Source organism: Peromyscus eremicus, chromosome 8a (assembly GCF_949786415.1).
Source record: "Peromyscus eremicus chromosome 8a, PerEre_H2_v1, whole genome shotgun sequence".
NCBI classification, from domain to species: domain Eukaryota; kingdom Metazoa; phylum Chordata; class Mammalia; order Rodentia; family Cricetidae; genus Peromyscus; species Peromyscus eremicus.
Genome location: NC_081423.1, coordinates 41,615,867 through 41,638,921, shown reverse-complemented (window position 1 = coordinate 41,638,921; position 23,055 = coordinate 41,615,867). Strand labels below are relative to the sequence as shown.

General features: G+C 41.0%; 1 protein-coding gene across 1 annotated transcript; it reads left to right on the top strand.

Moving 5' to 3' along the window:
* Window positions 1-5,228: 5,228 nt before the first annotated feature.
* LOC131916049 (olfactory receptor 2T29-like) lies at window positions 5,229-6,191 on the top strand. Its single transcript, XM_059269351.1, has one exon. It carries the CDS (start codon window positions 5,229-5,231, stop codon window positions 6,189-6,191), a length of 963 nt encoding a protein of 320 aa, XP_059125334.1.
* Window positions 6,192-23,055: the final 16,864 nt, after the last annotated feature.

The window sequence follows — 23,055 nt, the reverse complement described above, 5'->3', positions numbered from 1 at the left end:
CAGGAGAAGAGTGGTATGTTTACATACCAATCTGTAGTTGGTATATAAAATGAATAGAAAATCTCTTAATAAAAAAATAAGAGATAGTAAAGGTAATATAAAAATAAGCCACAAAAAGATGGATATTACACAGAAAAACAAACAAACAAAAAAGTCCTTTGGTAACCAACAGAATCAGTTAGCCAGAGCCTGATCACCTTTCAGATGGAAATGGCTAAAATGTCATCTGTCTCTGTGACTTCTTTCCATGGCCCCTCCTAAACCTACACCTGATATACAACTATGTGACACTGGTAAGCCTCACTAAAGCCCTGAGATCCTTACAACACTTTGAATGTGAAGGAAGAAAGACTTCCTAGCAAACTCTCTTCAGAAGGAGGCAGGTGAGATGCACAGACAGGGACAGCATTTCCCATTGCCAGGGCATCACGAGGAACAACAGTCAGTTCTGTGTGTTTGTGATCAGATCATACTGTGCATAAGCTTTCCTTATTTCCATTAACTATTTTTGTTGTATTTTATGACACATTCACTGTGTGGCATGGGCTCGTAACTTTTAATTACATAGGATTTGATTGTTTGATGACACTGGTATTTTTAGTTCCTTTCTCCAACAAAGGTCCTCATGAATCACTTTCCAGGACTCTACAAAGCCTTCACATTTCAAGTTAGAGAAATTCACACATACATGAGTGCTTGGTCATACATGAGTGCTGGTCTTTCTGTAGGGCAGGCAGGTGACATTGGGGTAGAATGTTGTCACTTTGGTAGCTGCATGTGCCCCTTGATATGGTTTAGATGCTGGACTCACTAATCTACTGGTGGCAATGACCTTACACCATGCAGCACCTAAGATATCTGTGTCCTAACAGTGCTGATTCAGCTATCTTCATTGCTGAACACAGCCTGGAGTCCCACAGAGCCTCTGTCACCTACAGTTGATGCAGATAGACCAGACCAGTAGCAACAGGGAAAGTCCCCTTTTCTTCCCCCTCCATGGCTGAAGTCCACTCAGGGCCTGCAGTCAAACCAAGTGTGGAAGGAGTCAAGATCCTGCTCCATCTGCAGGTTAAAGCCCCAGGAACATGGGAGGGCTGAGCTCAGGAGTGTGGCCTGATGAGCAGAGGACACTGTGTGACCAGAGGATAGAATGGGAACACCACCATGACATGGGAACACGATCAGAAACCTTTAGCACTCAGAAAAAGTACAGAGCAATTTGGCTGCAGGATCAAGAGTACTGAGGTGGATCCATCTTCTTCCCTGTTGTGTATCGTCAACTACACAGTTTACACTTCACAGATGTGTGCAGTTTAAGGGAAGGTGTCACTTTCTAAAGTGTGACTTCTGTCCCAATGATGGTAATATATATATTCTCATTTTCATCTAAGCCATCTATATTTGTGGTCATTCTGTAATCTCCAGGTCACTATTTAAAGTGAAACAAACTGAACAGAACATTTGAACAGAACGCAGTTCCAATGAACATGTCTTCTGATTGCAGCAGAACACAGCCGTGACGTGATAGGGAGAAGACAAGGTGGTGCATGAGGGATGGGCCCTCAGGGTCAGTCTGTGACATACTAGTAAGGGGACCTGAACCCAAGCTTTGGACTCCATACCTATGAAAGATAACAAGACAAAAACTATTGACAGCTTATATGAACAGAGAGAGAGAGACAGAAACACAGACACAGACAGACAGAGACAGAGAGAGAATGGGAGGGAATAGAATTCTGCATAGTGAACAAGGGCCTGAACATTCAATAACTGACTCATCTTAGACCAGATTCCTATTATGATGCTGATAGTCCAGGCTATGGTTAATACTGGCTATGACTTTCCACTTTAACAAAACTGAAGGGTAAATGAGGCTGTGGCAGAGATATCTGTCACCATCCCTGGCTCACTTAGTTACATTCTTCCTTATAGTCCCACAGGGGAGTTATTAACACAATCTTTATCCAGGAGTGAGCAGGGCCCAGCCAAGGATGATGTCACTTGCCTCCTGTTCCTTCTGCACTTAACCAGCTACTGTCCCTTGGCCCATATGACCCAGGCTGCAGCTGCATCTGATGGTGAGTCGACCTGACAGGAGAGAACGCCCAGCACAGAGTGGACCCTAGACAGTCTGTCTGTTCTTCAAGGGGTTTGTTTTATCATTTATTTTCTATTTTTTATGTGGAGGAATAAATGATGTCTTCTTTTCTCTTGTTTTGTTTTTTTGAGACAGGGTTTTTTTTTTTTTTTTTTTGTAGACCTGGCTGTCCAGAACTTGCTCTGCAGACCAGGCTGGACTTGAAGTCAGAGATCTACCAGCCGCTGCCACTGTAGTGTTGGATTAAAGATGTCCACTACCACACCCAGCATCTCCGTAAAGCTTCCCTTAAGTGCTTTCTTACTGAGAATTTTTCTAAGTTATGAATGAATGGATCAATATGTCACACACACACACACACACACACACACACACACACACACACACACACACACCAGATTTGCCTTGATTTCATTGCAGGTCCCATGCCACAATCTCACAAGTGCTAGGATTGTAGTAGGTATCTGCCAACATACTGCCCTTCCTTATGTGTTTTTAGCATTCATGTTAAAAACCATTAGTTACAAAATTGTCTCTTATGTGGTTGATTTCATTTCAAGTGTTAGCAATATTTGAGTGTGACAGTAATGCAAACATAATTTTTTAATCTTAATCTGTCTTATCATATGAAACAGACTGTGGTTGATCTAGGCAGAAACTATACATTTTCCTGGGGAAATGGTGTTCCCCATAGAACCCAGGCAGGTACCCACTCTGTGCCTCCTCATAGGTAAAGCATTCATGCTGTGAGTTATTGTGTGATGTGAGGTGGATGCCCTGAGACCCTGAGCTTCTCCACTGTAAGGAAGAGAACATGGTGACTCCTATGGAAGAACAGGGCAGTTCAGGGATGATGCTGGCTGGGAAGGATGCTTTGTCATTTCTCTGCCTTCACCGTGAGTAATACCCAGTGTTAACATGCACCAAGCACTTCATTTGAAATCAAACACACAAAATGTGTAAGGGCAAGCCAGCTGCTGGTCCTGAGCCTTGTGCAGACACAACCTTCCTGATCTCCCTGCTCTCTGGGTGCTTTGATGCCAGTGTTCCCCACTTAACAGAGTGCACCACCTTCCCAGCACACCTCCTGCCCCTCACCTGCCTTCTGACCTCCACTCACCCAGCAAACACTCGCCAGGGATTCTCATATACTGTGGCAGCCTCACTGATCCTTGCTCTCTGTGTCCACAAATATGAATTACGTCAGCAGGTAACCTTAAGGAGAATGAGGAAAGCTTAAGTTTTAGAACATGTGTAAGTTTCCTTTCATGAATAAGCCTTTTTAAGATGGAAATCATTCATGTGTCTTCCTATCCTTCAGTTATTGTCTGTCTGTATCTCTGTCTGTCTCCTCCCATAGGTCTCAGGTTTTTCTGACATTTATATGAAGGCATCAAGGACCTGGCCATGTTCTCTGCTCCATCAGCAGCTTGGCAGATCATGGCCCTTTAAGGACTTCGGTTTCAGGTGTGTTTTGTGTTTTTGTTTTTAGAATCCCGACATAGATTAAAATGACCCTGAGACTTGTGATTGTTGTCTCAGCAGCCCCTCCCTTTAACTATGGCTAACATGTCAGAAAGGGGTGATTTCATTTCCTTTCTGTTGCTAAGAACTATCAAAATGTAATATCTACAAGTCAGAAAAAAACTTTACAAATCTCCTCTCCTTGAGAAGTACATGAGGAAGAGGCGATCACTGAGCCTTGTCAGAAAGGCTGGCTACCTTCTGTCTGCTGCTGTTTCTCACTCTGTTGTACCTGTTTAAACCTTCAAATTTATTCACATATCTACTATTTTCCCAGCACAGATGGACACTAACCATGTTTAATGCAATCAAAGTTAATGTGTCCTTGAATACACACACACTCAAACATATGTGTGTGTATGTGTGTATATATATACACACATACACACACACACACACACACACACACACACACACACATATATATATATATATATATATATATATATATATATATATATATATATATATATATATATAATTTCATCTAACAGAGGCAGGCTGTAAGCATGGCGGAATGCAGATTCACTGTCAGGGACATATCATGGTTGTGTCCTCTCTACTTCCCAGACTCCATGAAGAAGTGGCTGACAGTCCATAGTGATGCTGCTGCCACAGCCTGGCCTGGCAACCAGCAGTGACTGCTGAATCCTCTGCCTCCTGCTGAAGTTTGGAGTCAATGGTGGACTCTGTGAGGAGATGAACTGGGAGAAGCAGAGACCAGGAAAGGGTGAGACTTCCCACTATCTCAGTCCAACCAGTGTTATATGAGCAAGCATGTTCTATGTATGGTTTTATTTGTCGTTTCATATGACTATGTTTATATGAATGTATATGTAAAGAGGATAATCTTTAAAATCAATCATTTATCAAGAAACTTCAAGCTCAATTTTAAGTAGACTGTGCATTTTTTTCATATTTATTTATTTATTATGCATACAATGTTCTACCCTCAAGTATGCCTGCACACCAGAACAGGGAACCAGATCTCATTACAGATGGTTGTGAGCCACCATTCGGTTGCTGAGAATTGAACTCAGGACCTCTGGAAGAGCAGCCAGTGCTCTCAACCTCTGAGCCATCTCTCCAGGCTGTGTGTGCATTTTTCCATTAATATCTTTTACAATATTTTTTTAAAACTACATTCTTCATTGACTACTAAAATGGAGAGTGCATCTCATAAAGTGTTAATATTATAAGCAACTCTACAATGATTCTTAAGAATAACTTTATTCATTAACTTTCTTAATAATATGTCTCCTTATTTGTGTTTGTCTTTCCTTAGTTTTTGTTTGTTTCTTTTGGTCTACCATTCACTCTTTTTGCTAGTAGCAAAAAATTATTGTGCAGATTTCAAGACTTTATTAATAAAGATCACTATTAGTCATCAGGAAAGATTACAACCATGAACTATGATAGCTCTACCCTGACTTGTGATGATCTAACCAAAGATATTAATTCCTTAACTTTTAAAACTTTAAATTATAGTTTGATAATCATTCTCAGAATTAAAGGCCCATGGAACTGTCTCAGCACACTAGGCTTGTGCACATATCAGTTTGCAAACACTAACCCCAAGGCATTCTTGGTTGCCTAGGAAACACTCATGAACATCAACAACTGGATGAGCAACTACACTGGACAGTCAGATTTCACCCTGGTGGGATTCTTGAGTCAATCCAAACACCCTGCCCTGCTTGCTGTCATCATATTTGTGGTTTTCCTGATGGCCTTGTCTGGGAATGCCCTCCTGATCCTTCTGATACACTCTGACAACCGCCTCCACACACCCATGTACTTTTTCATCAGCCAGTTGTCCCTCATGGACATGATATATATTTCTGTCACTGTGCCCAAGATGCTCATGGACCAGGTCCTTGGGAGCCACAAGATCTCAGCTGCTGCCTGTGGGATACAGATATTCCTGTACATGACATTGGGAGGTTCAGAATGTTTCCTTTTGGCTGCCATGTCTTATGACCGCTATGTGGCTATCTGCCATCCATTCCGTTATCCTGTCCTCATGAGCCACAGGATGTGTCTCCTCCTGGTATCTGTCTGTTGGTTCCTGGGATCCTTGGATGGCATCATATTCAGCCCTGTCACCATGACCTTCCCATTCTGTGCATCTCATGAGATCCATCATTTCTTCTGTGAGGCACCTGCTGTGACAAAGCTCTCCTGCTCAGACACTCAGCTGTATGAGACCCTCATGTACCTGTGCTGTGTGCTCATGCTTCTCATCCCTGTAACAGTCATTTCAAGCTCCTATTCATTCATCCTCCTAGCAGTTATCAGGATGAACTCGATAGAGGGCAGAAAGAAGGCCCTGGCTACCTGCTCCTCCCACATGACTGTGGTCATCCTCTTCTATGGTTCTGGTATCTACAATTACATGTTCCCTGTCTCCTTCCACACTCCTGAGAAGGACATGATGGTGTCTGTGTTTTACACAATACTCACCCCTCTGTTGAACCCACTAATCTACAGTCTTAGAAATAAGAATGTCACAGATGCCCTGAAGAAACTGTTGAGTGCAAAACACCTCTTTCAAGAAACAATAAAGTAAGTAATTTGGAATGAACAGTTTCTTCTCCTTATCTCAGCACATCTGTTGATCTAGGTAGGTCTCATGCTGACCTTATTCCTCATCTATCATGTCTCATCGCATAGTCTTCCCTTTTGAAGAATTCTTTCTCTATTCTGAAAATTTCATTGGCATACTTCTTGTACATTCAAACTCTTTATTTGTATCCTATCAATGTTATATTTTATGAAGTTGATAGTGGCTGTTTAGTTTTGTGGGACAATAGTCTTATTATTCAAAATTATGTTGTACTGAGGAATAAATGGCTATCATTTTATCAGTGTTCAGCTGATAAAAATTAAAGTGCTTTGGAAGCAAAGTGGTTAACAATGTTAACAAGACGTGAATGGAGATAAAAGACATATTGGACTAATTCTGTGTATTTTCTTGATAATTTATGTATATTTGAAATTAGATTAAAAAGTTTTATTCCTTCTGCTCCCTTTTTATGATATAATAAAAATAATGGTTAAAAATTTAAATCTAGATTGTACAAGTGACCCAGAGGATCTCAAATTGTCAGTAATGCTGTATTTGCATATAGATGTACTCATGTATTTCTCAAAACCAAAAATAGCTCTCACTCAAAGGAATGGGATATAGCTTATTCCTGAGCCTATTGTGAGTGACCACAGCCCAGGAATATGGACTCAGGTTACCCCCAATGACATGGTCCAAAGTTTCATGGAAAGTTACAAAGCATAAACAAGCTGTAAGTCATAACTCAAGGCATTATTCAACTATACTTTAGGAGACATCAGGGGATCAGGGTGTAGTAAAGTAGGAAAAGTAGGAAACTATGGTTTCTGGTGACATGGAAAGTTTTTGGTTTGTGAAAAGCTAGCATTCTGATAAGCCAATATATTCCAAAAGGTTTCACCTAATAGGCACAGGGATGTTGGCTCAGAACCCAAAACTGCAATGAATGTCTCCTAAGGACACTAAGATGGGCTGTGATAATTGCTTTGTATCTGTAATGTTCTAAGGCTTCATAATCACAGGTATTCTAATCAGTTGGCCAGTTACAGAGTCTTTAACATGTGTATGGATTTGTCCTCTGGGAACTTCAGTGTGGTGGCCCCTGTTGACCAAGCATCACATCCCTGTATGAAGAGTCCAAATACTGTTTTATGCCCCTTGGTGAGGAGCTCATTCCCAGGAGTCTAGACAATCAGAGCAGCAGTGTTTAGGAGAGAGAGGTAGCTGGTGTGGCCACTCTGACCTGAGACAGATTTGGCCCCATTCTCTATATCTGACATAGCATGGAAATGTGACATGTTACAGGAATGTTATACCTGAAGGTAAATTAGCATTTCCATGTGACACATTGCAGGAATGTTATACCTGAAGGTAAATTAGCATTTCCATGTGACATGTTACAGGAATGTTATACCTGAAGTTAAATTAGCATTTCCATGTGACATGTTACAGGAATGTTATACCCGAAGTTAAATTAGCATTTCCATATGACACATTACAGGAATGTTATACCTGAAGTTAAATTAGCATTCCCATGGGACATTTTATAGGAATGTTATACCTGAAGTTAAATTAGCATTTCCATGTGACACATTACAGGAATGTTATACCTGAAGTTGAATTAGCATTTCCATGTGACACACTACAGGAATGTTATACCTGAAGTTAAATTATCAAGAACACAATGTGGCCTCAGAAAGTAAAAGTAGCAAATGAGAGAAACAGGTTTGTTTCTTTCCTTTTGAAAAGTTAAATATTCCTTAATTTATTTATTCCTGGTACCACTACCTCAATTTACAGGGCAATATACCTGATATAATGAAAAGAAAAAGACAAAGACAAAGACAAAGCTACAGCATGTGTACATCTAATCGACATCACATTTCATCAATCATAGCTGCACTTTTTGCAAACTGTGTCTGTGACCATTCTGAGAAGAAGGGTTTCCTCTTTAAGCTGCAGTGACTTTTCTATGGCTCCTATTTCCTTTTATGGCAGGTTTCTACAGTTCCTCTAGTGCATTTAGGACTACTGTCTCCAAGAAACCTGCAGCTTTCCTGGCAACTTCTCTCTCTCTCTCTCTCTCTCTCTCTCTCTCTCTCTCTCTCTCTCTCTCTCTCTCTCTCTCTCTCTCTCTCCTTTTCTCTCCTTCCCTCCCTCTCTCTCTGTTTTCTTTTGTTCTCTCTCTCTCTCTCCACTGCTTAGAACTGTAGCCATTTTGAACTGTATTTTTTAAACCTGCTGCCACCATATCCACCACTGTCTTAATTGACAAGAACTCAGCTCATCTTTCAACCAGGCTACCTGTATGTTTCCACTCTGCCCTTTAGTTATTTGTACTCTATGAATTATTTTATATGATGATTAGAATATTTGAAATAATTTAATTTCTCATAAGTCTGGTTTCATAGCTGTAATTTCGCAAGAAGTGGCTAGTTCTAATTTTAAGAAGGATTGTTCTTCAGTTTCTAAACTTTTGTTACTCTTATTTATAGGTCATATTTGTTTTCTTTTTTACATTAATATTACATCAGATTGCAGATTTGGGAGGCAAATATAAATTCACTTTATAGCAGAAATCAGACAACTACATGATATCATTTTGACTTCTTTCCTAACTTTCTTTTCCCCATGTACCAAATATTATTGTGGATAAGGATAGAAAGAAGAAGACAAATTCATGAGAAGCTGGAATTCCATAGATTATTGTGGACATAACTCAATTATTTATGTCACAATCAGAAAAGAAAATGCTGTTTTTAAAGTGATGTACTGTTCCTTTTTAATACTTCCACCTCCAGAACCAGTCATTGTCTTGAGGTCTTTTCTCATACAAAGCCTCATTTCTGAAGGGTTAGTACATGTCAGTTCCTTTCCTCAACCAGCCACAGCCTCTCCTTCCTTATATCTAACAATTTCACCTAAAAATACCATCAATTCTACACCCACACCATCCTGGGTTCATCACTGTCATGTCTAGCTGTGGAGGACAAAGGATTCCAGTAGATGGAGGTTAGTGTGAGTCTATCAAGAAATTCTAGTGGACTTCAATTGGATATCTAAAAACATCACCTGTTCTGGCTTCTCCTGGTCTCTGTCTAGGCCTTGTGATGCTAATCGTGCTTACCATGCACTTTTGGGCTGTTTAAGATAGGCCAGAGCTCCCATTCAGCAAAGAATCTAGATCTGTCATTGCCCCAATTTCATATCATCCATGGAATTTCTCAAACGCTAACTGAGAAAGATACTTTCTCTTAACTTCTGGCAGCCACATGCACAGGAACACATGTACACATACAACCACACATATATGTGTACACACATATATGCAAACACACATACAATAGGTATGTTGCATTCGTACAAACAATAACCATGTGACCACTTTCACTATTTATCTGCAAGCCTCTATGTCAGCACACCACAGAGATATGTGTGTATCAGTGTTTATCACAGCGCTGCTCACAGTGGCTGAGTTATAGGAGCCTAGGTGTCCAGCAACAGAGCAATGGGTAGTATAGAAAATGGGTTCTACATACACAATGGAATTTTAAGCCATAAATAAGAACAAAATTATGTGTTGTTTAAAAATGTTGCATGTATAGCTTCTCTTGTAAATTACTGTAGCTTTGAAATAAACATGTATATGCTAATTATGAATATATTTCTGTCCGTTCTATTTGCGTGCATAAGATTTATAGGGTTTGTTTTCTTCCAACTAGAATTTCAAGGTGAAAGTTAAGTTAACATGCAAGTTATATGCTAAAACCTTTAGTAAATGGTGAGTTTGCATTCGTTTCCATAGCTGCTACTAAATCCACTAACATGTGACTTTGGATGCAAGATAAATTCCCAAAATGAAGTGGGGTATGTACCTTTAAACTCAAGTTTTCTTTAGAAGACCAAACCTAAAGAGAAAGAAAGAAAAGAAAGAAATCTAGATGTGTCATTGCAAAATAAAAATCACAAACATTTAAGCCACCTTTTAAAAATAAAATGGCTGTTCATGTAGATCTCATCCATTTCTCTGTCATTGGGCGATCCCTATGTCTTTCTTGGGGTCTTGTTTTCTAGGTAGCCTACCTGGAGTTTTGAGTAGCAGTCTAGTCATCTTTGTTTTACATCTAGTATCCTCCTACGACTGAGTACATACCATGTCTGTCTTTCTGAGTCTGGGTTACCTCACTCAGGATGATTTTTTTTCTAGATCCATCCATTTGCCTGCAAATCTCATGATGTCATTGTTTTTCTCTGCTGAGTAGTATTCCATTGTGTATATGTACCACATTTTATTTATCCATTCTTCAGTTGAAGGGAATCTAGGTTGTTTCCAGGTTCTGGCTATTACAAACAATGCTGATATGAACATAGCTGAGCAAGTGCTCTTGTGGTATGATTGAGCTTTCCTTGGGTATATGCCCAAGAGTGGTATAGCTGGATCTTGGGGGAGATTAATTACCAATTTTCTAAGAAATCACCATATTGATTTCCAAAGTGGTTGTACAAGCTTGCATTCCCACCAGCAGTGGAGGAGAGTTCCCCTAGCTCCACATCCTCTCCAGCATAAACTGTCTTCAGTGTTTTTAATCTTAGCCATTCTGACAGGCGTAAGGTGGTATCTCAGAGTTGTTTTGATTTGCATTTCCCTGATGATTAGGGATGTTGAGAAATTCCTTAAATGTCTTTCAGCCATTTGAGCTTCCTCTGTTGAGAATTCTCTGTTTAGTTCAATAGCCCATTTCTTAATTGGACTGTTGGGCATTTTGATGTCTAATTTCTTGAGTTCTTTATATATTCTGGATATCAGTCCTCTGTCAGATGTGGAGTTGGTGAAGACCTTTTCCCATTCTGTAGGCTGTTGCTTTGCCTTGTTGACCGTATCTTTTGCTCTACAAAAGCTTCTCAGTTTCAAGAGGGTGGGGTAATGAAGGGCAAGGGTCGAGGGAAAGAGAGCTTAGAGGAGAGGGAGATCCCAGCTGGATCAAGAACAGAGAGGGAGAACAAGGAATAAGAGACCATGATAAATGAAGACCACATGAGAATAGGAAGAAGCAAAGTGCTAGAGAGGTCCACAGAAATCCACAAAGATTTTATTAGCTTAATCTGTTTGGGAGGCATCCAGGCAGTGGGACCGGGACCTATCCTCAGTGCATGAGCTGGCTGTTTGGAACCTGGGGCTTATACAGGGACACTTGGCTCAGCCTGGGAGGAGGGGACTGGACCTGCCTGGACTGAATCTACCAGGTTGAACTCAATCCCAAGGGAAGTCTTTGCCCTGGAGGAGATGGGAATGTGGGGTGGGCTGGGGGGAAGGCGAGGTGGGGGGGGGGCGCGGGAGCGGGAAGAAAAAGGGAATCCGTGGCTGATATGTAAAATTAAATTAAATTATAAAATTAAAAAAACTCTATAGGAAAAGAATTGAAAAAATAAATAAATAAAATGGCAAATAAAAATCATGAAAAATATGTATTTCCATACATGTAACAGCTAAGAGTTTATGTGTACATGTGAAGTAGTTTATGAATAAATGCAAGAAGTAAAAACAATGTGAATACACAGAAAAGAACCTAAAAAGGAAAATTATTACACAAGAATCAAAAGCCTCAAAGACATACCTGAAGCCGTAGGAATGCTAACTAAACAGACGGGTACAGCGTCCTCTGATGTTATGGCAAGGGTATTTTTGAGTTATTCTCTCAGTTATATGAAATTACACAAAAACATTAGCATTGATGATTGGAATATTCTATTTGAAAGTCCAGGTGTGGTAGTGCTTGTCTTTAATCCCAGCACTCAGGAGTGAGGCAAGTGAACCTGTGAGGTTAAGGCCAGCCTGGGTTACATAGGGACTTCCAGGGCTACACAGAGAGGTTCAATTAAAAAGAAAAAGAAAAAAAAACCAATTCATTGCAAAAGAAATATTAAATTTGAGCAATTTTCTTTCTTTTTAAATTAACCATGTTCGTACAAGTGTATACTGTCTGCCAACCACACCCACTCCCCTCCTGTTAGTCCCCTCTGTCCCCCGGACCATTTCGCTTCTACCTATGTGTCATCTGTACACACATGATTGATGTGTCTGCATACAATTCAGGGACCACAAATGACTAAAAACGTGATATTTGTGTTTCTGAGACTGGCTTAATCCACTTAATATGGTTATCTCCAGCTGAGTCATTTGTTCTGCAAGTAACACAACTTTGTTCTTATTTATGGCTGAAATAAAAATCCCATCGTGTACCCACCACATTTTCTTTACTCATCCCTCTGTTGGGTACCTAGGTTGGCCTCATAACTACATAGTCTTTGTGAACAGCCCTACAATAGGCATTAATATGCACACCACTCTATGACTAGGAGTCCTTCAGGTAATAGTGAGAAATGGCATAGCTGGTCATCTGGTGGATCAAGTTTTAGTTGTATTCCTGTGTGTGTATGTGTGTGTGTGTGTGTGTGTGTGTGTGTGTGTGTGTGTGTGTAATAAAGACTGTCTATTGGCTTAAACCCATGTCCTAGCAGTCTTCTCTGATGAATCACCTCAATAGAATCTCATTGTTGCATTCATTTGCATTATTTTCTGATAGTTAGTGAGGTTGAACGTTTTTTCATGTTTATTGGCCCTTTGAACTTATCTTTTGAGAACTCTGCGTCCATTTATTTAAGACGTTTATTAATTGGGTTGTTTGATTTCCAATTTAGCTTGTTTAACTCTTGGTGTGGTCAACACATTGATCTTCGGGTTGATGAACACCTACCAAAGACTTTCCGAATTCTGCCTTCTCTTCAGTCCACTGTTTCCTTTGCCATGAAGAACCTCCTACAGCCTCTCAGGATCTCACCTGATGGCTGTGGGCATCCTTTCCTGGCCACCTGGAATCCTAGTCACAGGTCCTGGCCTGTGCTTGTGCTTAGTGTGTTTTCTCTACGTCCTCCTCTAATTGTTTCAGAGCCTCCATTCTCAGAAGACTTTCGAGCCATTGGAAGTGGATTTTTGTGTAGAGCAAGAGATGGGGTCCAATCTCCTGCCTCTGCATGAGGCTCTGCAGGGTTCTCAGCACCAGTCATGGATGAGGTCGTCTTTTCTCCATGCTGTGTTTTTGCGGCTTTCATAAATCAGGTGGCCATGACTGTGTGGGTTTATATTGGAGTCTCCTATTCCATGCCAACCTGTGTGTCTGTTTTTGTGCCCACACCATGGTGCTCTTGTTTTGTGGTTCTTCATCTGAAGTCAGGAATGTTGACATCTCTAGCTTTGTCCTTTTGCTCAGGTCTCTGTGGCTATCTGGGCTCCTTTGTGCTTCACTGTTAACCTTTGTGGTTTGGTTTGGTTTTGATCTATTTCTGTGAGGAATGGCATTGGAACAGGGAAATAATTATTTGAGTCCTGTATTCTTGGAGTATTTCTTCAACCTTGTCCTCTATCCCTGATAGTCTTTCTTCTGCTTGGTCTAGTTGATTATTGATGATTTCCACTATTTTGTTAATGGAGGTTTGGGGTTTTTTTGTTTGTTTGTTTATTTGTGTGTTTTTTTTTCATTTTGAATATTCTATTAGTGGGTTTTTGTTTTTGTTTTTGTGTTCAAAATCTCAATTTCCCTGGCTACTTTCTCATGTTACTGAGCTCTTCTAAGGAGAATGAAAGCAAAACAAGAGGAGAGATTGATCACTACAGAAACTAACGTATAAATAAAACTAGATAACATAAAAGCAATAAATTATAAAAGATTTTTCCTCCTTGAATATTATCTTTTATTGTTGAATTATTCATTTTATCATTCATATTCCATTCTTATTTTTTATTCTTCTCTCATACAACACATCACAACCATAGTTTCCTCTCCCTGCAGTCCTCCCAGTCCCTCCTCCCACTTCCCCTCTCCCTCAGATCTACTCCTCTTCTGGTTTCCCTTCAGAAAACAACATGCCTCCCAGGGATATCAACCAAACATGGCATAACAAGTTACAATAAGACTAGGCACAAACCCTCACATCAGGGCTGGACAAAACACCCCAAGAGGAAAAGTGTCCTAAGAGCATGCAAAAAAAGTCAGAGATATCCTCCACTCACACTATTAGGAGTCCCACAAAAACAGGAAGCTAACAACCATAACATACATGCAGAGCACCCATGCAGGTTCCCTATTGCCTATTGGTTTCTGTGAGCCATAGTGAGGCCTGCTTAGTTGATTCTGTGGGCTATAATCTGTGGTGTCCTCAACCCCTCTGTCTCCCTACAATTCTTCCTCTCCCTCTTCTGCAGGGTCCCCAAGCTCCAAGTGGAGGGACCTGACTTAGATCTCAAATTTGGGGTCTCTCTGTCTGTTGTTTGGCTGTGGAGTATTTGCATCTGTTCTCATCAGCTGCTGGACAAAGTCTCTCTGATGACGGTTGGGCTAGGCACCAATCTATGAGTATCATAGAATACCTTTAGGAATCATTTTATTGATTTTTTTCTACCCTAGTTATCTGGGTTATCCTGCCTCTGGTTCCTGGCCATACAGGCAGTGTCCAGCCTGGGCTCCCCTTCATGATGAGGCCTTCAAATTAGACCTGTCATCTGTTGGCTACTCCCACCAGTTCCAAGTACATTGCCCCACCACATCTTGAAGGCAGGATAGATTATATATCAAACATTTTGTGGCTGGGTTCATGTCCCAGTCCCACCACTGGAAGTTGCCTGGTTACAGAAGATGGCCAGTTCAGGATCCATATGCTCCATTACTAAGAGTCTTCCCTAAGGTCACCCTCATAGATTACAGGGAGTTTCTACTGTATTAGGTTTCCACACTACCCCTCAAATGCTCTCCAATTCGAGTTATCTCTACAAGTACTCTCTCCCTCCAACCCCCCAACATACACACTTGATCCCTCATGTTCCCATACCACCCACCATGAGTCCACCAGCAAAATGTATTTTATTTCCCCTTCCCAGGGAGATCCATGTATCGGCCTTAGAGCCCTCCTTGTTAATTAGCCTTTCTGGGTCTGTAGATTTTAGCATGATTATAATTTATCCACTTATAAGTGAGTACATGTTATGTCTGTCTTTCTGGGTCTGGATTATCTCACTCAGGATAATTTTTTCTAGTTCCATCCATTTGCCTGCAAATTTCATGATGTCGGTTTTTTTTAACATCTGAGTGATAATCCATTCTGTAAAATGTAACACATTTTCTTTACCCATTCTTCAGTTGAGGGACATCTAGCTTGTTTTCAGTTTCTCACTATTATGAATAAAGCTTCTATGAACATAGTTGAGCAAGTGTCTTTGTGGTAGGATGGAGCATCCTTTGGATATATGCCCAAGAGTGGTACATCTGGGTCTTGAGGTAGATTGAATCTGAATTTTCTGAGGAATTGTCATATTGATTGACATAGTGGCTGTACAAGTTTGCACTCCCAAGTGTTCTCCTTGCTCCAACATGAGCTGTCATGTGTGTTATTGATCTTAGCCAGTCTAACAGGTGTAAGATGGAATCTCAAAGTCATTTTGATTTGTATTTCCCTGATGGATAAGGATGTTGAACATTTGTTTCTCAGTCATTTGAGATTCCTCTGTTGATAATTCATTGTTTAGATCTGTGCTCCATTTTTATTTGAATTATTTGATTTGTTGGTGTCTAGTTTCTTGAGTTATTTATATATTTTGGTTACTAGTCCTCTATTGGATGTAGAGTTGGCGAAAATCTTTTCCCATTCTGTAGGCTGCCATTTTGTCCTATTGATGCTGTCCTTTGCCTTACAGAACCTTTTCTGTTTCATGAGGTCCCATTTAGTAATTGTTGATCATAGTGCCTGCACAACTGGTGTTCTGTTTAGGAAGTTGTCTCCTGTGTGTTCAAAGCTATTCCCCACTTTCTCTTCTATCAGCTTCAGTGTATCTGGTTTTGTGTTGAGGTCCTTGATCCACTTGGACTTGAGTTTTGTGCAGGGTGATAGGTGTGGATCTATTTGCATTCTTCTACATGTCAACATCCAGTTGGACCAGCACCATTTGTTGAAGATGCTTTCTTTTTTCTATTGTGTCTTTTAGGCTTTTTCTTTTTAATCAAAAATCAGGTGTCCACAGGTATGTGGATTTAGATTTGAGTCTTTGACTCCAATCGATTTGTCAACATGTCTGGTTTTATGCCAATACCATGTGATTTTTTTTATTACTATATGTATGTACATATATTTTTATGTACTCTGTAGTACAGCTTGAAATTGGGGCTAGAGATGCCTCCAGAAGTTCTTTTACTGTTCAGGGTTGTTTTAGCTATCCCGGGTTTTTTGTTTTTCAATATAAAGTTGAGTATTATTCTTTCAAGGTCTGTAAAGAATTATGTTGGGGTTTTCATGGGGACTGAGTTAAATCTGTAGATTGCTTTTAGTAGGATGGCCATTTTTACTATGTTGATCGTACTGGTCCATGAGCATTGAAGATCTGTCCATCTTCTGGTGTCTTCTTCAATTTCTTTCTTCAAAGGCTTGAAGTTTTTCTCATACAAGTCTTTCACTTGCTTAGTTAGAGTTACCCCAAGATATTTTATATTATTTGTGACTATTGTGAAGGGTGTTATTTCTCTGATTTCTTTCTCAGCCTTTGTTTTTTGTATGGAGGAGGTACTGATACTTTTGAGGTAATTTTGTATCCAGCCACTTTGCTGAAGGTGTTTATCAAATGTAGGAGTTCTCTGATAGAGTTTTTGGGGTCACTTATGTATACTATCATATCATTTACAAATAGCGATACTTTGACTTCTTCCTTTCCAATTTGTATCCCCTTGATCTCCTTTAGTTATATTATTCCTCTAGCTAAAATTTCAAGTACTATGTTGAATAGATATGGAGAGAGTGGATAGCCTTGTCTTGTTCCTGATTTTAGTGAAATTGTTTCAGTTTCTCTCCATTTAATTTGATGTTGGCTATGGGCTTGCTGTAAATTGCCTTTGTTATGTTGAGAAATTTCTCTTGCATCCCTATTCTCTCCAAGATTTTTATCAAGAAGGGGTGTTGAATTTTGTCAAAAGCCTTTTATGCATCTAATGAGATGATTGTGTGTGTTTTCCCCTTCAGTTTGTTTAAATGGCAAATTACATTGATTGATTTTCATATGTTGAATCATCTTTGCATCTCTAAGATGAAGCCTACTTGGTCATGGTAGATAATCTTTTTAATGTGTTCTTTGATTCAATTTTGGATATTTTATTGAGTATTTTTTATGTACATTCATAAGGGAAATTGCTCTGTAATTCTCTTTCTTTGTTGAGTCTTTGTATGTTTTGGGTATCAGGGTGATTGTGGCCTCGTAAAATGAATTTAGCAATGCTCCTTTTATTTCTATTTTGTAGAATAATTTGAGGAGTATTGGTGTTAGCCTCTTCTTTGAAAGTTTGATAGAATTCTATACTAAAACCATCTGTCTCTGTGCATTTTGGGGGGGGGGGTTGGGAGACTTTTAATGACTGCTTCTGTTTCCTTAGGGGTTATAGGTGTATTTATATTGTTTATCTGATCTTGATTTAATTTTGTTAAGTGGTATCTACTAAGAAAAATATCCATTTATTAGGTTTTCCAATTTTGTGGAGTACAGATTTTTAAAGTATGACATAATGATTCTTTGGATTTCCTCAGTGTCTGTTGTTTTGTCCCCTTTTTCATTTATGATTTTGTTGATTTGGCTATTCTCTCTCCATCTTTTAGTTAGTTTAGATAAGGGTTTCTGTAGGACATATTTTCAGGCCTTTCTGGCTTTTAGACTCTGTATTGAGAAGTCAGGTGTAATTCTAAGAGGTCTGACTTTATATGTTACTTTGTATTTTCTCCTGGGAGCTTCTTTCTTTGTTTTGATTATTATGTGGCAAGGGGATTTTCTTTTCTGATTCAATCTATTAGGTGTTTTGTAAGCTTCTTGTATCATTATCTGAATCTCCTCCTTTAAGTTAGGAAATTTTTCTTCTATGATTTTATTGAAAATATTTTCTGGGTCATTAAGCTAGGATTCTTCTCTTTCTTTTATTCCTATTATTCCTAGGTTTGGTCATTTCATAGTGTCCCAGATTTCCTGGATGTTTTGTATTGTTGCTGAAGGGGAAGAATCAGTAGCCCCCTTGAGCTTCAGCCCCCATCTCGAGGTATCTGTTGACCGGTGACTGAACTCAGAGCTGACCAGAGACTGAACTCATGTGAAAATAAGGCTGGAACAATAAATCTAAATGTATATCCTGGACCCAGAAAAACAGAATATAGGGAGTAAAAAATTTATGTCTCTATAGATGCCCTCTATTGTGTTAGCATCCTGGGGCTTTCTGCAAACATCCTGTCAGCCATTAGTAATTTCATTCTTAAAGCTCAGCCAATAACTTCAAAGAACTATCTCACCCCTAGCTCCCTCATCCAATCCTAGGACACTAAGATATGTAACCCACTGCTTGTAAACTTTTTCCTATATAAACCCCTTGTAATAAGTGCTCAGGACTTCCTTCTTCATTGTTGTAACTGAGTGTCGGATGAGGTCCTTGCTCGGGCTTGAATAAAGAAACCTTTTGTCTTTGCATCCGAAGTTGGCTCCTTGGTGGTCTTGTCGGGGGACTCACGATACAGGCATAACATTTGGGGGCTCGTCTGGGACCCCCCACACTACCCCAGACCTTGACTCCAAAGGTTTTGGACTAATCAGTGAGTTTTTATCTGTTTCCTGTTGTGTTGCCTGTCTTCCCTGTTAACCTCAGTTTTTGTAAGTCAGATACATGGAATCCTCCAAAGATGCTTTTTGGAGACAATTGGTGGAGCCTAAGTGGATGCACTGGGGGGCTCAAATTGCAATCTTAATAGAGATTCTGAATTTTGTAGGGCAGAGGACATCCAGTCCTTATGGTTTCTGGATTCTTAAATCCTCTGGACCCAGGTTAGAGGCAGAGGCAAGACTTCGACATGTTAAATATGTGTGAGAGAGTCTGTTAATCCTGCTGGGCCCTTATTATTGTCCTAACTGTCCTGTCTCTTTGTGTGATGCTGATAATTGACTTGACACTAACTGCTAACATAGGACAGACATCTTCCTGCCCTCTAGGTTTATGTTTGGTGCACTGGAGCAATGTGACAGGCATTGCTCAAAAGAATAATGTTAAGGTTTGTAAGGGTGCCAGGTGGTGGTGGTGCACGCCTTTAATCCCAGCACTCGGGAGGCAGAGGCAGGCATATCTTTGTGAGTTTGAGGTCAGCCTGGTCTACAGAGTGACATCAGGAAAGGTGCAAAGCTACACAGAGAAACCCTGTCTCAAAAAACAAACAACAACAACAAAAAAAGATTTGTAAGGGCAAATTTAACATTTTCTGTAATTCAGAATGGCCATCATATAATGTGGGATGGCCTCCAGAGGGTATCTTCAATGCCCTCCTCATCAACGCAGTGGAGGAGATTGTTTTTTGACCATGGAATGGCTACCCTGACCAGATGACATAGTCACCTGGAGGGAGCTAACTGAAAATCCCCCTCTTGGGTTAAAGCCTTCTTGCTACAACAGGTAAAGGTGCTGGTAGCAGAAAAGAAGTGGGACCCACATTCTTCCCAATTTTACAGGGCACCAGCCCAAAGGAAGACATGTCCCCCCACCATGAACTGCCCACTGCTCCAGGCCCAGCATCGCAGGTGGAGTCCCCTGCCATGCCAGCAGCACCCACTGCTCCAGGCCCAGCATCACAGGTGGAGGCCCCTGCCATGCCAGCAGCACCCACTGTTCCAGGCCCAGCATCGCAGCTGGAGGCCCCTGCCATGCTAGCAGCACCCAATGCTCCAGGCCCAGCACCACAGCTGGAGGCCCCTGCCACGCCAGCAGCACCCGATGCTCCAGGCCCAGTGCCACAGCTGGAGGCCCCTGCCACGCCAGCAGCACCCGATGCTCCAGGCCCAGCATCACAGCTGGTAGCACCCACTGCACCAGCAGCCCCTGCTGTGCCTGTGGCCCCCGATGCTCCAGGCCCAGTGTTGCAGCTGGCAGCACCCACCATGCCAGTAGCCCCTGCCACTCCAGTGGCCCCTGCCACTCCAGGCCCAGCATTGAAGCCTGTGGTACTCCCACCATGGGGCCCAGTGCTAACAGCACCCCTACCACCAGGCCCAATGAGGTAGAGAGGGGAGAATACCAGAGGGGAGAGTGCTAGAGAAGTTATCCCGCCCAGGGTTGGAGAGGTGGGTCTGGCTTGAGCCACATGGAGCCAAAGGAAAGGCACACCCCGACTCCAGGGTCCTGTGGTCCTACCCCTGAGACCAGCGGGGCCACCAGGTGAGAATGGAAGCCAGCCATTTCACTACTGGTCATTCACTACCAGTGACCTATAAACTGGCGTTCACAGAACTCCCCTTTCTCTGAGAATCCTCATGATCTCACTAACTTACTTGAAACTACCTTGTTCACCCATATGCCCATGTGGGATGATTGTCAGCAATCATTACAGGTGATCTTCACCACCAAAGAGCGGGGCAGGATTATCCTGGAGGCCCACAAGTTGGTGCCGGGACCTAATGGAGAGCCAACAGTTGATCCTGCCATAATAGACATGGGCTTCCCAACTATATGGCCCAATTGGGATCATAACACTGCAGAAGGTAAGGAGAGGCTCAAGATCTATTGCCAGACTCTGTTGGCAGGTCTGAAGGCAGCAGCTAGGTGGCCTGCCAATATGAGTAAGGTATATGACATAAGACAGGGAGTTGAGGAGAGTCCAGCAGCATTTTTAGAATATCTGCGGGAGGCCTTCAGGTTATACACTCCATATGATCTAGGAATCTTGGTATAATAGTTCTCCCTGGCTGACAACTCTAATCTTCACCCTCTTGGGACCCCTATTGCTACTAGTCCTCATACTAACCTTTGGGCCCTGCCTCTGAGAGAGTAAGACAAACTTCATTTTAAAGAAAAACTTCATTTCTAATATCACTAAGATAGAAGCTGAAATAAGTTTCAGTAAAACTTAGAATAGCCTTCAAAATAGCTCTTAGAGAAATGTAAACAACCAGCTAGGACCCCACCAGGGTGGGAAGGCTGTGGCCAAGAAGTAGTTATGATAAACAGCATTTGTTGGACTCAAATGTCCTTGGACAATGTCTGAGAATTCTAAACATCCTTCCATAGTTGTTGTTGATGAAAATTCCCCTGGACCCCAACCAGTAACCTAACCTTGTAACGCCAAAGCTTGTACTTCCCAGCTTACGGTTTTTCCCTTTAAAAACTCCTCACTCTAAGAGCTCAGGGTTGTCCTCATCCACCTGATAGTCAGAGTGTTGGGCACAGACCAAGCCCAGGCTTGCTTTGCTATTAATAAACCCCTTTGTGCTTGGATATCGGCTCTGTGGTGGTCTTGTTCAGGGGGTCTCGAGACTTGGGCATTACATCTCTTAAACAAGCTAATACAATTCATCAGAGAGAGATTGGGGACCATTCAATTAATTATGCAAAGGACTCAAACTCAATATGAGATCCTCAACCAAGATATAGAAGAGGGCCATCTGGCTTGGGATAGGCACTCAGTCTACCAAAACAGGTATTGACAACCCATGATTTCATGTCCTCAAGTCACTAGGAGAGGAGGGAATGAAGGGGGAAAAATCAGCAGCCTCCTTGAGCATTGGCCCCCATCTTGAGGTATCAGTTGACTGGTGACTGAACTCAGAGCTGACCAGAGACTGAACTTGTGGAAATAAGGCTGGAACAATAAATCTAAATGTATATCCTGGACCCAGAAAAACAGGATATAGGGAGTAAAAAGTTTATGTCTCTATAGATGCTCTGCATCCTGTCAGCATCCTGGGGCTTTCTGCAAACATCCTGTCAGCCATTAGTAATTTCATGCTTATAGTTCAGCCAATAACTTCAAAGAACTACCTCACCTCTGGCTCCTTCATCTAATCCTAGGACACTAAGATATGTAACCCACTGTTTGTAAACTTTTTCCTATATAAACCCCTTGTAATAAGTACTCAGGACTTCCTCCTTCATTGTGGTAACTGAGTGTCAGACAAGGTCCTTGCTCGGGCTTGAATAAAGAAACCTTTTGTCATTGCATTGGAAGTCAGCTCCTTGGTGATCTTGTTGGGGACCTGTGATGAAGTCATAACACAGGAAAATGTAATGGAATTCAGCTACTATCACAAAAGCTACTACTTGGAAAGGTCAAGGACTTTTCCAAAGGTCAAGTCATGGCTTAAGAAGTCTTGGTGGTAATTTAGCTTTTGTATATATATATATATATATATATATATATATATATATATATATATATATATATATATATATATATATTAGCCAGTGCTATGTATGCTTCCAAGAACTCCTAACAGTGTATTTTATCTGAAATACCTATCAAGCATCCAAAGCCAAACAAGCTCCTGAATTACGGTATATTAAGCTCAGACCCTCCTTTCTTATACAGCCTTAGTGGTATTTATACTAACATTATAGACTCCTAACATTTACCTAACCCACTTCTAGGAATGTAGTTTGAGCACATGAATTCCATTTTTTGATATATTTTAGCTCTTAGTTGACCTCCCCCTTTACCACTCCCCCTTTGGGTTGTAAAAGAAAGCCTGAGGAAAACTCTTGTCTGCCTTTTTGACCCTGTAAGAATTCAAGCTTGGTGACCTTGGTTTAGCTAGAGCACTGCTATTACATGGGTATATAACTGTAAACCTCAGAGACTTACAGAGGATTTTGACTGCAGAGAATTTTGACTGGAGAACTAGATGGAGAACTAGAGGAATGATATGGAAGATGAGGAAGAGCCAGATGGGGAAGAACGAGATGAGAAAGACCAAGATGGGGCAGAACTAAGGAGAGAATTAAAATAGAACTTAGAGGGGACAGCAGATAAATGTTGAGAGAAA

What these genes read in the sequence shown, in the direction of transcription:
- LOC131916049 (XM_059269351.1), top strand. Translation starts at nt 5,229, where the DNA reads ATGAACATCAACAACTGGATGAGCAACTACACTGGACAGTCAGATTTC.